Source organism: Somniosus microcephalus, chromosome 4, assembly GCF_052327205.1.
Source record: "Somniosus microcephalus isolate GS21.2 chromosome 4, FLI_Smic_1.0, whole genome shotgun sequence".
Taxonomy (NCBI): Eukaryota; Metazoa; Chordata; class Chondrichthyes; order Squaliformes; family Somniosidae; genus Somniosus; species Somniosus microcephalus.
In genome coordinates this window covers 95,780,794-95,796,961 of record NC_140990.1, presented here as the reverse complement: position 1 = coordinate 95,796,961, position 16,168 = coordinate 95,780,794, and the positions used below count along the sequence as shown (strand labels likewise).

The following is a 16,168-nucleotide window of genomic DNA, read 5'->3' as shown; positions in this document are numbered from 1 at the left end:
AGCGGAATCTGATCATCATTCATGGCCTTAATTGCCTTTTTGAATGTCTGGACAAATCTTTCAGCCAACCCGTTTGTCGCCGGATGATATGGGGCAGAGGTATAATGTTTAACTCCATTCTTCTTTAAGAATTGTTGGAATTCTTCCGATACAAACTGTGGTCCGTTGTCCGAACAGATCTGTTCTGGCAATCCGTTCCTTGCGAATATTGTTCTTAACACCACAATTGTCTTTTCTGAAGTAGTGGTATTCATCTTGATGACTTCTGGCCATTTGGAATGTGCGTCCACCGTGATTAGGAACATGGAGTCCATGAATGGACCAGCAAAGTCAATATGTACGCGTTGCCATGGGGCTGAAGGCCATTCCCATGGGTGTAGCGGTGCTATCGGAGGTGCATTTTGCACTTTTTGACATCCAGCGCAGCTTTTCGTTAACTCTTCAATCTGTTGGTCAATACCCAGCCACCATACGTAAGCCCTAGCAAGACTTTTCATTTTAACTCCCCCCAGATGACCTTCATGTAGTTCTTTTAAAACTCTTTCCCTTAACTTGGGAGGAATAATCACTCTTGTCCCGTACATCAAAGTACCATGGCAGACGGACAGCTGGTCTCGCCTTGCCGAGAATGCCGGTAACAGAGGATCACCCCGTGTTGGCCATCCTTTCACTGTCACCTCGTAGACTCTGGACAGTGTCGGGTCGTTCCTGGTTTCTCTTTCAATACTTGCGTTGGTGACAGGTAAACACTCGATAATGGTCGAATGAAATAACTCAACAGGGTCAACTTCCGTCGTGTCTTCATCTTCAGGTAGTGGCAGGCGCGACAGGCCATCAGCATTGCCATGCTGTTTCGTACCTTTGAATTCTATCTGATATTGATGTGCCCCTAAGAAAAGAGACCATCTCTGGAGACGCTGTGCTGTCATCACCGAAACACCCTTCTTAGGGTTAAAAATGGACACCAACGGTTGATGGTCCGTCAGAAGTGTGAATTTTTGGCCCTGTAGGTAATGATTAAACTTCTTCACTCCCCATACAAGGCTAAGGGCCTCCCTATCGATCTGCGCATAGTTGCGCTCAGCGGAGGTCAATGATCTGGATGCAAACGCGACTGGCCTTTCCGTGCCATTTGGCAATTTATGTGAGAGTACTGCCCCAATACCATATGGAGAAGCATCACAAGCCAACCGAATAGGCAGTGTCGGGTTGAAGTGAGCCAACACTTCCTCTGAGGTGATCAATTCTTTGCTTTTGCGAAATGCCTTCTTACAGTTTTCGCCCCAGTCCCATGGTACCCCTTTCTGTAAAAGAGCGTTTAACGGATGCAGCACCGTGGATAGATTTGGCAGAAATTTATGGTAGTAGTTAATTAATCCTAGAAATGACCTCAACTGAGAGACATTCTCCGGAGCGGGAGCCTTTACAACTGCCGCTATCTTGTCAGGAGACTTATGAAGCCCCTCCCGGTCAATGACATGACCACAGTACGAGATCCGCTTCTGGAAGAACTCACATTTCTGCCGATTTACCCTAAGTCCATACTCTTTCAGTCTGTTGAGCACCAGTTCCAAGTTAGCGAGATGCTGTTCATCACCATCACCTGTGATCAGAATGTCGTCCAGGTAACATTGTGTGCCTGGAATTCCCTGTAATACCTGCTCCATGGCCCTCTGCCAAATTGCTGGAGCCGATGCCACACCAAAAACCAACCCTCGATGTGTGTTGATCGTGAGGTATTGGCGTGACTCCTCTTCAACCTCCATCTGCAAGTACGCCTGCGCCAGGTCTATCTTGGTGAAGTGTTTCCCGCCAGACAGTGAAGCGAAAATATCCTCAATCCGTGGAAGCGGATACTGCACCGTGTGAAGCACCGGATTAACGGTGATCTTGAAATCTCCACAGATGCGAACCTTCCCTGGATCTCCTGGCTTATTGTTCGCAGGACGTTTCATAACGGGAACAATGGGCGTAGCCCACTCACTCCAGTCTACTTTAGACAGTACCCCTGAACGTTCTAGTGCTTCCAGCTCCGCTTCAACCGCAGGTCGTATTGCATAGGGTACCGGTCTTGCTTTAAAAAAATTTTGTTGTGCATGTTCATCAATCTTGATGTTTGCCGTAATTCCTCTCAGTGTTCCCAGTCCCGGCTGGAACACCTCTTTAGCCTCATCCAATATTCTGGACAATCGTTTAGGTTTGACAGCTGTTTCCCCGGAATCTACCGTTAGTGCTTTCAAGGAGTGCCAGTCCATATTCATTTTCCTAATCCACTCCCGTCCTAGTAGTGGTGGACCTCCTTCAGGTAGCACATATAAGTCCATTACTTGGCTTCCTTCGCCCTTGTGGACCACTTCTATCTCTATTTTTCCGATGGGGTACAACTCTTTGCCCCGTGTACGTTTTCAATATAATCTCCGTATCCTGTAAGGGAATATGTTGGAATAACCTTCTGTAATCTTTCTTATTCATGACCGTCAATGCCGATCCAGTGTCCAATTCCATTTTTACTTGGACTCCTGCTATCTTGAGAGTGACCCAAATTGTCTGGAGGTCTGTATCCTTACCAACGTTGTGTATTCTTAAGCTATCCAGTTCATTACTGCTAGCGTCTGAATCTGACTTCTGTTCAGTCAAACTGTTCTTTGTCACCTTGTGTACCTTTGCATTTTCCTTGCGGTGACTTTTTATTGCTGGTCTTCTTTCCTGACCGGCATACTTTAGCTATGTGGCCAAACCTGCCACACGTTCTGCATTCTTGGTTTTTAAACCAACACTGGTTCTGATCGTGCGTTGTCTTTCCACAACGATAACATTTGACAGAACTCAAACCCAATTTGTTTGTACCGAGTTCCGGTGGCCGTAGCTGCATTACTGCCGTGCCTCTCGCTGCGGCCTCGTGTGCTGCTGCCATAGTGACCGCCTTCTCGAGAGACAGCTCATTCTCCTCGAGCAGTCGCCTTTGTGTATCCTGTTTAAATAAACCACACACAAATCTATCTCGAAGTGCCTCTGTCAGTCCCGTTCCAAACTGACAATATTTTGCTAGCTTACGTAATTCCATCAAATATTCAGCATTGCTTTCATTTTGCCGCTGTCTTCTATCGTAAAATTTAAATCGTTCCGCTAGCATCAGCGGCGTGGGGCTAAGATGATTTTTTAGGACAGTAACAATCTGTTCGAACGTCTTATCCGCCGGTTCATCTGGTGATAACAGGTGTTTCAATTGCCCGTATGTCTTCGCACCCATTAAGTTTAGTAATGTTAGTGCTTTATCTGTCTCAGGAATATTATTTGCCTTACAATAGTTTTGTATGCGTTCTACATACATAGCCCAGTCTTCTATATCACTGTCGAAGGCATTAATGTTCCCATGTTTAGGCATCGTAGCAATTTATCGTATTTTTAATGTTATCTAAGATGGCGGCTTCCCGCTCTTGCCGTCGTCCTCCGCCCACAAAATGGCGGTTTTCCCACGCTTGGCGGTCTTCACCCGTCCCCCGACGCTGTCTCCGCTTCACTGCGGCTCTCGCGCCTTCAGGTTCCCCAGACACTGCGCCTTTAGCCCGAATGCGGCCCTTATCTCCGGTCGCGATCGATGTCCCGCGCTGCGCCTCTCGCTCGAAAGCGGCCCGGCCCTTATCTCTGGTCGCGATCGACCTCACCGCCCTTATTCCTCCGTCTTCCCAGCCCCGTCTGTACAGCCAACGCGGTTGACTTTCTGTCGCGTCGCTGCCCGGCTTACCCACCACGAGGTAGTAGAAGAAGCTGACAGTCGCTGATGGAGGCTTCGAGGTCAGGATGTCTTCTGCACTCTGGGTGCTCGATGCCTGCCGCTCGACGTGTCTTCCCGTAGGTGATGAGGGTGGAAACCTCTCTTTGACGTCCTGTCTGTGGACGAAGTCGCCGTGGAAATTACTGCAGCAGGGTAAGAATCGGACTCGTCGCCACTGTTAAGTCTGTGTGTTATAGTGAGAATTACTACACAGACCACAAGAGTAAATTCAACAGGTCTTTACTGGTTGGAGGTCGGACTATACTGAATACAATATTATTACACTGTGCTTATATACCGGTGTGGTCACCACCGGTATTACGTATACAGCAGCCAAAGAAAGTAGTACCTTTCTTAAGGTGGACCAGGCTTAAGTTCTCTTAAGGTGGAACAGGTTACATACACCACAGTCCCAGCACTGATCCTTGTGGAACACCACTACCAACCTTCTGCCACTGTGAATAGCTACCCTTTACTCCTACTCTCTGCTTTCTGTCTTGAAGCCAGCGAGCTATCCATTCTGTTACTTGTCCCCTGACTCTGCATTCCCTGACCTTGTTCATCAGTCTATTATGTGGTACCTTATCGAAGGCCTTTTGAAAATCCAGATAAATTACATCTACTGCATTACCATTGTCTACTCTCTCTGTTACCCCTTCGAAAAATTCCAATAAGATTGGTCAAGCAGGATTTTCCCTTTTGAAATCCATGCTGACCATTCATTACTATGTTTTTGGTTTCAAGATGTTCTTCTATTCTCTCCTTTAGTAGGGATTCCATTATTTTTCCTACCACCGATGTTAAGCTGACTGGTCTATAATTCCCTGGACATGTTCTATCCCCCTTCTTAAATATCGGTATTACGTTAGCTATCTGCCAGACCTCTGGCTCTACACCTTTTTCTAACGAATTATTAAATATGTGTAGTAATGCCTCTGCTATCTCTTCCCTAGATTCTTTTAAAATGCGTGGATGCAATCCGTCCGGACGAGGGGTTTTATCCTCTTTGAGTTTGATTAGTTTATTTAATATATCCCCTCTTTTTATTTTAAATGCACTTATCTCATTACTAATCTCATCATCCAATGTCATGTCCACCTGTTCTATCTCTCTGGTAAATGCTGAAGCAAAATAATTATTTAATATTTCTGCCATCTCTATTGTTACCTGTGGTATTGTTCTGTCTATCCCTAAATGGCCCTATTCCCATCCCAACCTTCCTTTTTTTATTGATGTGCCTGTAAAATAGTTCCTTGATAATTTAATTTCACAGCTCCGCTTTGCCTTCCTAATCGTTTTTTTGACTTCTCTCCTAATCTCTTCGTATTCTCCCTTATCGTGCACTCCCCTGCTGTCTATGTACTTAATGTATGCCTCTTTCCTTACCCTCAATTGTTCCCTTATGGCTTTATTCATCCATGGAGTCTCATTAGTGTTTAGTTTGTTCTTTCCTTTTAGAGGAATATATTGTTCCTCCACTCTGTTGAACACCGTTTTAAATGTTTCCCTCCTTGGGCCTCCACTGTTCCTAGTTTTTCACCATTTAAAAAATACTCGGAGCTATACTTTTTTTGGTCCAAAATGGATGACACTTATGTTGAAATCCATCTGCCACAGTTTTGCCCAGTCACTTAATCTATCAATGTCTCTGTAATTTTATGCTCCCATCTACACAACTTACTATGCTACCAATGTTTGTGTCATTGGCAAACTTGGATATACGGCTCTCTATTGTGATAGCAAAATACTGCAGATGTTGGAAATCCGAAATAACAACAGGAAATGCTGGAAAAACTCAGCAGGTCAGGCAACATCCGTGGAGAGAAATTTGAGTTGACGTTTCGGGTCGAACCCTTCTTCAGAACTGGAAAGAAAAGAAAATAGATCGAATGCAGGGCTGCGATCGGACAAAAGAAGTGAAAGAAACAAAAGAGCTAGATGAGATGGTAATAGGCTGAGATTAGGTGTAAAGTGTACTGGCAGGTGTGAGAGAGAAACAAAAGGAAAGGGGGGGGGGGAAAGGAGTGGAAAAATTACAAGAAAAAATGTGTAATAGGGGCTGAGGTTATGATCTGAAATTGTTGAACTCGATATTGAGTCCGGAAGGCTGCAGAGTGCCTAATCGGAAGATGAGGTGCTGTTCCTCGAGTTTACGTTGAGCTTCCGTGGAACAATACAAGAGGCCAAGGACAGTGAGGTCCAAGTGGGAATGGAGCGGTGAATTAAAATGACAGGCGACCGGAAGCTCGGGGTCACCCTTACGGACTGAACGGAGGTGTTCCGCAAAGCGGTCACCCAATCTGCGTTTGGGCTCCCCAATGTAGAGGAGACCGCATCGTGAGCAGCGAATACAGTATACTAGATTGCAAGAAGTACAAGTAAATCGCTGTTTCACCTGGAAGGGGTGTTTGGGGCCCTGGACAGTGGGAAGGGGGGAGGTATAAGGGCAGGTGTTACATCTCCTGTGCTTGTACGGGAAGGTGCCAGGCGAAGGGGAAGGGCTGTTTGGGGTGATAGAGGAGTGGACTAGGGTGTCTCGGAGGGAGCGGTCCCTACGGAATGCTGAAAGGGGAGGGGAGGGGAAGATACGTTTGGTGGTGGGATCACTTTGGAGGTAGCGGAAATGGCGGAGGATGATCCGTTGAATGTGGAGGCTGGTGGGGTGAAAGGTGAGGACAAGGGGAACCCTATCGTGGTTCCGGGAGGGAGGGGCAGGGGTGAGGGCAGAAGTGCGGGAGATAGAACTAACACGGTTGAGGGCAGTGTCAACCACGGTAGGGGGGAATCCTCGGTTGCGGAAAAAGGAAGACATGTCTGAAGCACTGGTGTGGAAGGTGGCATCATCAGAGCAGATACGGCGGAGACGGAGAAACTGGGAGAATGGAATAGAGTCCTTACAGGAAGCGGGGTGGGAGGAAGTGTAGTCCAGGTAGCTGTGGGTGTCAGTGGGCTTGTAGTGAATATTGGTCGATAACCTATCCCTAGAGATGGAGACGGAGAAGTCGAGGAAGGGAAGGGAAGAGTCAGAGATGGACCATGTGAAGGTGAGGGAAGGGTGGAAATTGGAGGCAAAGTGAATGAAATTGTCAAGTTCGGGGCGAGAGCAGGAAACGGCACCGATACAATCATCAATGTATCGGAAAAAGAGGTGAGGGAGGGGACCCGAGTAGGACTGGAACAAAGATTGTTCCACATAGCCCACGAAAAGGCAGGCATAGCTAGGACCCATGCGGGTACCCATGGCACCCAGATGGCCTGAGGGCGCTCCGCTTCTTCCTTGAACAGGGGCCCGACCAGTCCCCATCCACCACCACCCTCCTCCGCCTGGCTGAACTTGTTCTCACATTGAACAACTTCTCCTTTAACTCCACTCATTTCCTCCAAATCAAAGGACGGAGGGAGAGGGGGACGGAGGGAGAGGGGGGGACGGAGGGAGAGGGGGGGACGGAGGGAGAGGGGGGGACGGAGGGAGAGGGGGGGACGGAGGGAGAGGGGGGGACGGAGGGAGAGGGGGGACGGAGGGAGAGGGGGGGACGGAGGGAGAGGGGGGGACGGAGGGAGAGGGGGGGACGGAGGGAGAGGGGGGACAGAGGGAGGGGGGGACGGAGGGAGAGGGGGGGACGGAGGGAGAGGGGGGGATGGAGGGAGAGGGGGGGATGGAGGGAGAGAGGGGGACGGAGGGAGAGAGGGGGACGGAGGGAGAGAGGGGGACGGAGGGAGAGAGGGGGACGGAGGGAGAGAGGGGGACGGAGTGAGAGAGGGGGACGGAGTGAGAGAGGGGGACGGAGGGAGAGAGGGGGACGGAGGGAGATAGGGGGACGGAGGGCGAGAAGGAGGAAGACAGAGGGAAAGAGAGAGGGAGACGGAGGGAGAGAGAGAGGGAGACGGAGGGAGAGAGAGAGGGACAGAGAGAGGGGTGAGGGCCCAGACGTTTGTAGTCCGTTCCCGGGGACTGAGCGGCGGCCGCACTTTGAAACAACACAGGTGGAGGAGCAGCACATGTACAATGGCCGCTGGAAGGAAGCTAAAGCAAACAAGTTTTAGGCCCCTGGTGAAACAAAAATGAGAATTTAAAAAGAAATTCAGAAAATTGTTTACAGCCGTAAAAAAAATGGGAAAGTGACGTTGAATGTCCCGTGGTAAGTTCAGTTAAATTTTGCCAGGTGTTGTCTCCTTTTTGAAAGAGTCTATCAGGGTTATTTAAATCATGTTATGAGAGAGGAGAACAAGTTTGTGTCCCCTGTTTGTACCTCAGAGCCTGTGAGAGACGGAGGGAACGGCGGCAGAAAAAGAGGAAACAACTTCTCCAAAACTGATCCCAACTCATTGCCAAGGCTGGGGATAGATAACCTCGCCGCCTTCTTAGCAAGTTTAACCACTTGATTCACTTTCTTATTTGAGCTCTGTTTGGAATTAGAGTTTATTTTATTATTTTTTGTTGTATGTTTAACGACAGCATTGAAGAGGGACAGAGAAACTTGGAGCAACTTTTGTCAAAGCTGCAACGAGACTTGATAGAATTTAAAGATTTTTAATGAACCTTTCACAAAAAATTTGTGTTAAAAACACTTTCCCCCCCCCCTAAGTTTCAAATACGATTTTTGAAAGAAACAGAAACAAAAATCATTTTTTCCCTTCATCTAAACAAGTTTCAACCAGGTCTTGAAGTCCAAATGCTTTTAAAGAGGTTCTGAAATGCTTAAGACATTTCTAAAATTGAAATTTTTCAATATTTGATTTTAAATGATCGACTGAAGTGAGTAGCTTTACAGGCAGTTAAGTGGATGTAATCCCTTCCCGCCTCCAAGGAGACGAGACCCGGCGCAGGACGGCTACCCGCCTCCTGGTAAGATGACATGGAGGCGGGTTGGGCACCCGCCCCCAAATTCTGCCATTTTCCCAGCAGTCCCGCCTCCCCAGGGCTGGCAAAATCGCCCCCAACGTTTATTAATGGAAGTGATTGAATTTGGAAATACGGATACCCGTTTCTGTTCAATCCTTTTTAATACTGTGAACTAAAGAACTACAGCACTTTATATTTGGTTGTCTGGTTGTATTGTGATTAATATTCTAATCACTTATGTGGGCATACAGCACGTCAGTGCCATAGGAAAGCTGAGTGACACGAGGAATGGGCTAATACGTTGAAAACTTTAAAATTAATACAAATTGCACGAATAGATATGCCTCTTTCAGCTGACCTCGGGCTTTTGGATTGTTTGTCGATACATAACCGTGTAACTGAGTGACGTTTCTGAAGTGTTAATGCATTATTATGCAGTTCTTTTGTATCCCACTCATTTCTGACAAGTACTTTTTTTTAAATAGAGTTTGTACATGTTTCTAAAAGCTTTTAATTAATTCTACCATAAACAAACTTGCAGAATGGGCATGTAAATGACAAATGAATTTCAATATAGATAAGTGTGAGGTGGTGCATTTTTATAGGAGGAATAAGGAGGTGACCTGCTCCTTGGAAAATAAGAATCTAAATGGAGCAGAGGTGCAAAGGGATCAAGGGGTATAGATACACAAATCATTGAAAGTAGCAACGCAGGTTAAAAAAGCCAGAAAAGTGCAAATAAAGCACTGGGTTTCATTTCTAGAGGAACAGAATTCAAAAGCAGAGAAGTTATGTTAAATTTATATAGAACCTTGTCTGATTGTCTCATGATTTGAGACGGTGGGGTGGCAATATGGCATTACTGTGTATATGCTTTTAAGTGGTTGCTGTTGCTGTCGTGGTTGTAAAAGTTGTTGTTGTAAAAGTTGTTGAGTTGTTGTTGTTGTTGTTGTAACGTTTTCCCACGGACGAAAAGGTTGTGCTCAACGAGTTCGTGGCCCGCTCAGTACAACAAAAGTTAAAGGGAACATTCGTCCTGGCCATTTGTTAGTCTTCAGTGCCATTATTTTTTAGTAATACATTTTCTTGCTTATAACGGAGAGACTCCCGCTTTAAAAGGGGTCCCTGATGGAGAGACTCTCTCTTTAAAAGGGGTTTGGCTGTGGTGTATTTGGACTTTCAGAAGGCTTTCAATAAGGTCCCGCATAAGAGTTTAGCGTGTAACGTTAAAGCACATGGGATTGGGGGCAAGGTACTGACTTGGATAGAGAACTGGCTGGCAGACAGGAAGCAAAGAGTTGGAATAAACGGGTCTTTTTCCGAGTGGCAGGCAGTGACTAGTGGGGTACCGCAGGGATCAGTGCTAGGACCCCAGCTATTCACAATATATATTAATGATGATCTAGAGGAGGGAACTAGATGTAATATCTCCAAGTTTGCAGATGACACAAAGCTGGGTGGGCGTGTGTGCTGTGAGGAGGATACCGAGAAACTCCAGTATGATTTGGACAGGTTGGGTGATTGGGCAGATGCAATATAACGTGGACAAATGTGAGGTTATCCACTTTGGTGGCAAAAACAGGAAGGCAGATTATTATCTGAACGGCAATAGATTGGGAGAAGGGGAAGTGCAAAGAGACCTGGGTGTCCTTGTGCACCAGTCGCTGAAGGTAAGCATGCAGGTGCAGCAGGCGGTTAAGAAGGCAAATGGTATGTTGGCCTTCGTAGCGAGAGGGTTTGCGTACAGGAACAAGGATGTCTTGCTGCAGTTGTACAGGGCCTTGGTGAGACCACACCTTGAGTATTGTGCGCAGTTTTGGTCACCTTATCTGAGGAAGGATGTTCTTGCCATGGAAGGAGTGCAGTGAAGATTCACCAGACTGATACCTGGGATGGCAGGAATGACGTATGAGGAGAGATTGGGTCGATTGGGCTTGTACTCGCTGGAGTTTAGAAGAATGAGAGGGGATCTCATTGAAACTTATAAAATTCTAACAGGACTGGACAGACTAGATGCAGGAAGGATGTTCCCGATGGTCGGGGAGTCCAGAACCAGGGGTCACAGTCTAAAGATAAGGGGTAAGCCATTTAGGACAGAGATGAGGAGGAATTTCTTCACCCAGAGAGTGGTGAACCTATGGAATTCTCTACCACAGAAGGCAGTTGAGGCCAATTCATTAAATATATTCAAGAAGGAGTTAGATATATTTCTTAAGGCTAAAGGGATCAAGGGATATGGGGAGAAGGCAGGGACAGGGTACTGAATTTGGATGATCAGCCATGATCGCATTGAATGGCGGAGCAGGCTCGAGGGGCCGAATGGCCTACTCCTGCTCCCATGTTTCTGTGGGTCCCTGATGGAGACTCCCTCTTTAAAAAGGAGTCCTGACGGAGAGACTCCCTCTTTAAAAGGGGTCCTGACGGAGAGACTCCCTCTTTAAAAGGGGTCCTGACGGAGAGACTCCCTCTTTAAAAGGGGTCCCTGATGGAGAGACTCCCTCTTTAAAAAGGAGTCCTGACGGAGAGACTCCCTCTTTAAAAGGGGTCCTGACGGAGAGACTCCCTCTTTGAAAGGGGTCCCTGATGGAGAGACTCCCTCTTTAAAAGGGGTCCCTGATGGAGAGACTCCCTCTTTAAAGGGAGTCCTGACGGAGAGACTCCCTCTTTAAAAGGGGTCCTGACGGAGAGACTCCCTCTTTAAAAGGGGTCCCTGATGGAGAGACTCCCTCTTTAAAAGGGGTCCTGACGGAGAGACTCCCTCTTTAAAAGGGGTCCCTGATGGAGAGACTCCCTCTTTAAAAGGGGTCCTGACGGAGAGACTCCCTCTTTGAAAGGGGTCCCTGATGGAGAGACTCCCTCTTTAAAAGGGGTCCCTGATGGAGAGACTCCCTCTTTAAAAGGGGTCCCTGATGGAAAGACTCCCTCTTTAAAGGGAGTCCTGACGGAGAGACTCCCTCTTTAAAAGGGAGTCCTGATGGAGAGACTCCCTCTTTAAAAGGGGTCCCTGATGGAGAGATTCCCTCTTTAAAAGGGGTCCTGACGGAGAGACTCCCTCTTTAAAAGGGGTCCTGATGGAGAGACTCCCTCTTTAAAAGGGGTCCTGAAGTTGACGTCCTTTGATTTGGTGACGTCTGGTTCCCGAATATTCGTACCTTAAGATGGTATAGTAGTACATCAAGATCCTGGCTAGTTCTGTGCTGGAACACTTCGGGTGCTCCCAGATTGCGTTCTTTGTCATTATGACAACCAATGCTCGACCGTTTCTGTCCCTGTTCCCTGGAGTGTAAAAGTATAACAACATAATGAGACCAACGTGCACAGCAAGGAGCCACTCCACAGATCTACACAGCTCTGAACTACACCGGACAGGTCTGAACCAGACTGGACAGGCCTAAACCGCAGCAAATGAAGCAGTCCATGCCCGCATGCAACAAGACCTGGACGACGTTCAGGTTTGGGCTGATAAGTGGCAGGTAACATTCGCGCTACTGAAGTGCCAGGAAATGACTATCTCCAACAAGTAAGAGTTTAACCACCTCCCCTTGACATTCAATGGCATTACCATTGCCGAATCCCCCACCATCAACATCCTGGGGGTCACCATTGACCAAAAACCTAACTGGACCAGCCACATAAATACTGTGGCAACAAGAGCAGGTCAGAGGCTGGTTATTCTGCGGTGAGTGTCTCACCTCCTGACTCCCCAAAGCCTTTCCACCATCTACAAGGCACCAGTAAGGAGTGTGATGGAATACTCTCCACTTGCCTGGATGAGTGCAGCTCCAACAACACTCAAGAAGCTCGACACTATCCAGGACAAAGCAGCCCGCTTGATTGGCACCCCATCCACCACCTTAAACATTCACTCCCTCCACCACCGGTGTACCGTGGCTGCAGTGTGTACCATCTACAAGATGCACTGCAGCAACTCGCCAAGGCTTCTTCGGCATCATCTCCCAACCCCGTGACCTCTTCCACCTAGAAGGACAAGGGCAGCAGGCGCATGGGAACACCACCACCTCCAAGTTCCCCTCCAAGTCACACACCATCCTGACTCAGAAGTATATCGGCCATTCCTTCATCGTCGCTGGGTCAAAATCCTGAAACTCCCTCCCAAACAGCACTGTGGGAGTACCTTCACCACACGGACAGCAGCAGTTGAAGAAGGCGGCTCATAACCCTTTTCAAGGGCCAATTAGGGATGGGCAATAAATGCTGGCTTTGCCAGCGATGCCCACATCCCATAAACGAATAAAAAACAGGCCTGAACCAGACCAGACAGACATGCATTAGACTGGCCGGAGCTGCACCACACTGACCAGGCTTGAACCGCACTCCAATAAAATCTCCCACCTCCTACCCTAGTCCCTGACCATCCCTTACCAGGGCAGTATTACCTTGTGCATTTCCTGTGTGTAATACAGTCCAATAAATTCCCCCATCCCTCAATCCCCAGCATACCTGGAAGAGAGAGGACTCCAGAATGAAGAATGTCCAAATCGAGTTTGAGCAAATTGGCAGGGTAAGAGCCAATGGGAAGGGCTTGATCAAAGGAAAAGGGCTCCTTTTGTGCTGTGGAACAGCCATTCCCTCTTCCAACAGCAGCTGGGCAGTGAGATGAGACATCAGACGGTGGGTGAGACGAGACATCAGACGGTTGGTGAGACGAGACATTAGACGGTGGGTGAGATGAGACATCAGATGGTTGGTGTGATGAGACATCAGACGGTGGGTAAGACGAGACATCAGACGGTTTGTGTGATGAGACATCAGACGGTGGGTGAGACGAGACATCAGACGGTGGGTGAGACGAGACATCAGACGGTGGGTGAGACGAGACATCAGACGGTGGGTGAGATGAGACATCAGACGGTTTGTGTGATGAGACATCAGACGGTGGGTGAGACGAGACATCAGACGGTTTGTGTGATGAGACATCAGACGGTGGGTGAGACGAGACATCAGACGGTTTGTGTGATGAGACATCAGACGGTGGGTGAGACGAGACATCAGACGGTTTGTGTGATGAGACATCAGACGGTGGGTGAGACGAGACATCAGACGGTTTGTGTGATGAGACATCAGACGGTGGGTGAGACGAGACATCAGACGGTTTGTGTGATGAGACATCAGACGGTGGGTGAGACGAGACATCAGACGGTTTGTGTGATGAGACATCAGACGGTTGGTGAGACGAGACATTAGACGGTGGATGAGACGAGACATCAGACGGTTGGTGAGATGAGACATCAGACGGTGGGTGAGACGAGACATCAGACGGTGGGTGAGATGAGACATCAGACGGTGGGTGAGACGAGACATCAGACGGTGGGTGAGACGAGACATCAGACGGTTGGTGAGACGAGACATCAGACGGTGGGTGAGACGAGACATCAGACGGTTGGTGAGACGAGACATCAGACGGTGGGTGAGACGAGACATCAGACGGTTGGTGAGACGAGACATCAGACGGTGGGTGAGACGAGACATCAGACGGTTGGTGAGACGAGACATCAGACGGTGGGTGAGACGAGACATTAGACGGTGGGTGAGATGAGACATCAGACGGTGGGTGAGACGAGACATCAGACGGTGGGTGAGATGAGACATCAGACGGTGGGTGAGATGAGACATCAGACGGTGGGTGAGACGAGACATCAGACGGTTTGTGTGATGAGACATCAGACGGTGGGTGAGACGAGACATCAGACGGTGGGTGAGATGAGACATCAGACGGTGGGTGAGACGAGACATCAGACGGTTTGTGTGATGAGACATCAGACGGTGGGTGAGACGAGACATCAGACGGTGGGTGAGACGAGACATCAGACGGTTTGTGTGATGAGACATCAGACGGTGGGTGAGACGAGACATCAGACGGTTGGTGAGACGAGACATTAGACGGTGGATGAGATGAGACATCAGATGGTTGGTGTGATGAGACATCAGACGGTGGGTGAGATGAGACATCAGACGGTTTGTGTGATGAGACATCAGACGGTGGGTGAGACGAGACATCAGACGGTGGGTGAGACGAGACATCAGACGGTGGGTGAGACGAGACATCAGACGGTGGGTGAGACGAGACATCAGATGGTTGGTGTGATGAGACATCAGACGGTGGGTGAGACGAGACATCAGACGGTTTGTGTGATGAGACATCAGACGGTGGGTGAGACGAGACATCAGACGGTGGGTGAGACGAGACATCAGACGGTGGGTGAGACGAGACATCAGACAGTGGGTGAGACGAGACATCAGACGGTGGGTGAGACGAGACATCACTTGGTTGGTGTGATGAGACATCAGACGGTGGGTGAGACGAGACATCAGACGGTGGGTGAGATGAGATATCAGACGGTTTCTGGGATGAGACATCAGACAGTTGGTGAGACGAGACATCAGACGGTTGGTGAGACGAGACATCAGACGGTTGCTGAGATGAGACATCAGACGGTTTGTGTGATGAGACATCAGACGTTGGGTGAGACGAGACATCACTTGGTTGGTGAGACGAGACATCACTTGGTTGGTGAGCAGAGACATCAGACGGTTGGTGAGAGGAGACATCAGATGGTTGGTGAGACGAGACATCAGATGGTTGGTGAGACGAGACATCAGACGGTTGGTGAGACGAGACATCAGACGGTTGGTGAGAGGAGACATCAGATGGTTGGTGAGACGAGACATCGGACGGTTGGTGAGAGGAGACATCAGACGGCTGGTGAGACGAGACATCAGACGGTTGGTGAGACGAGACATCAGATGGTTGGTGAGACGAGACATCAGATGGTTGGTGAGACGAGACATCAGACGGTTGGTGAGATGAGACATCAGATGGTTGGTGAAATGAGGCATCGGACGGTTGGTGAGACGAGACATCAGGTGGTTGGTGAGATGAGACATCAGACGGTTGGTGAGACGAGACATTAGACGGTTGATGAGATGAGTCATTACTCGGTTGGTGAGACGAGACATCAGATGGTTGGTGCGATGAGACTTCAGACGGTTTGTGAGACGAGACATCAGATGGTTGGTGAGACGAGACATCAGACGGTTTGTGCGATGAGACATCAGATGGTTGTTGCGATGAATCCTCTGGATCCTCCTGATTGTTTGGCAGGTTTCCAGACAGATGAACTTCACTGGAACCTAGAGAGAGAGACAAAGACTGAGAATGACACTTGGGTGAGGTACGGGGAGGGATAGGGTTTGGGCAGCCGGTGGCCTTGAAACCTATAACTCAGTGAGGAGTCAGGAGAGGGAGGAAACAAAACGGAGAGCAAAAAGGAAAGCACCAACTGATATTAATGATTTGGTATTGGGTGTACAGGGCACAATTTCAAAATTTGCAGATGACACAAAACTTGGAAGTATAGTGAACAGTGAGGAGGATAGTGATAGGCTTCAAGAGGACATAGACAGGCTAGTGGAATGGGCGGACACGTGGCAGATGATGTTTAATGCAGAAAAGTGCAAAGTGAGGTAGGAAGAACGAGGAGAGGCAATATAAACTAAAGGGCACAATTCTAAAGTGTGTGCATGAACAG

At 48.4% G+C, this 16,168-nt stretch overlaps 1 protein-coding gene across 1 annotated transcript in view; it reads right to left on the bottom strand.

Annotated features, from left to right (window-relative positions):
* LOC147119533 (pleckstrin homology domain-containing family G member 4B-like) overlaps positions 1–14,098 on the bottom strand; it is a 58,826-nt gene extending 44,728 nt beyond the window's left edge. The window contains exons 1-2 of the mRNA XM_085985106.1: positions 13,080–14,098; positions 11,771–11,894 (exon numbers count right to left, since the gene is read on the bottom strand). Of these exons, the coding sequence (XP_085841232.1) occupies positions 11,771–11,856 (86 nt within the window). The 5' untranslated portion in view covers positions 11,857–11,894; positions 13,080–14,098. The remainder of the gene's footprint in view (positions 1–11,770; positions 11,895–13,079) is intronic.
* Positions 14,099–16,168: the final 2,070 nt, after the last annotated feature.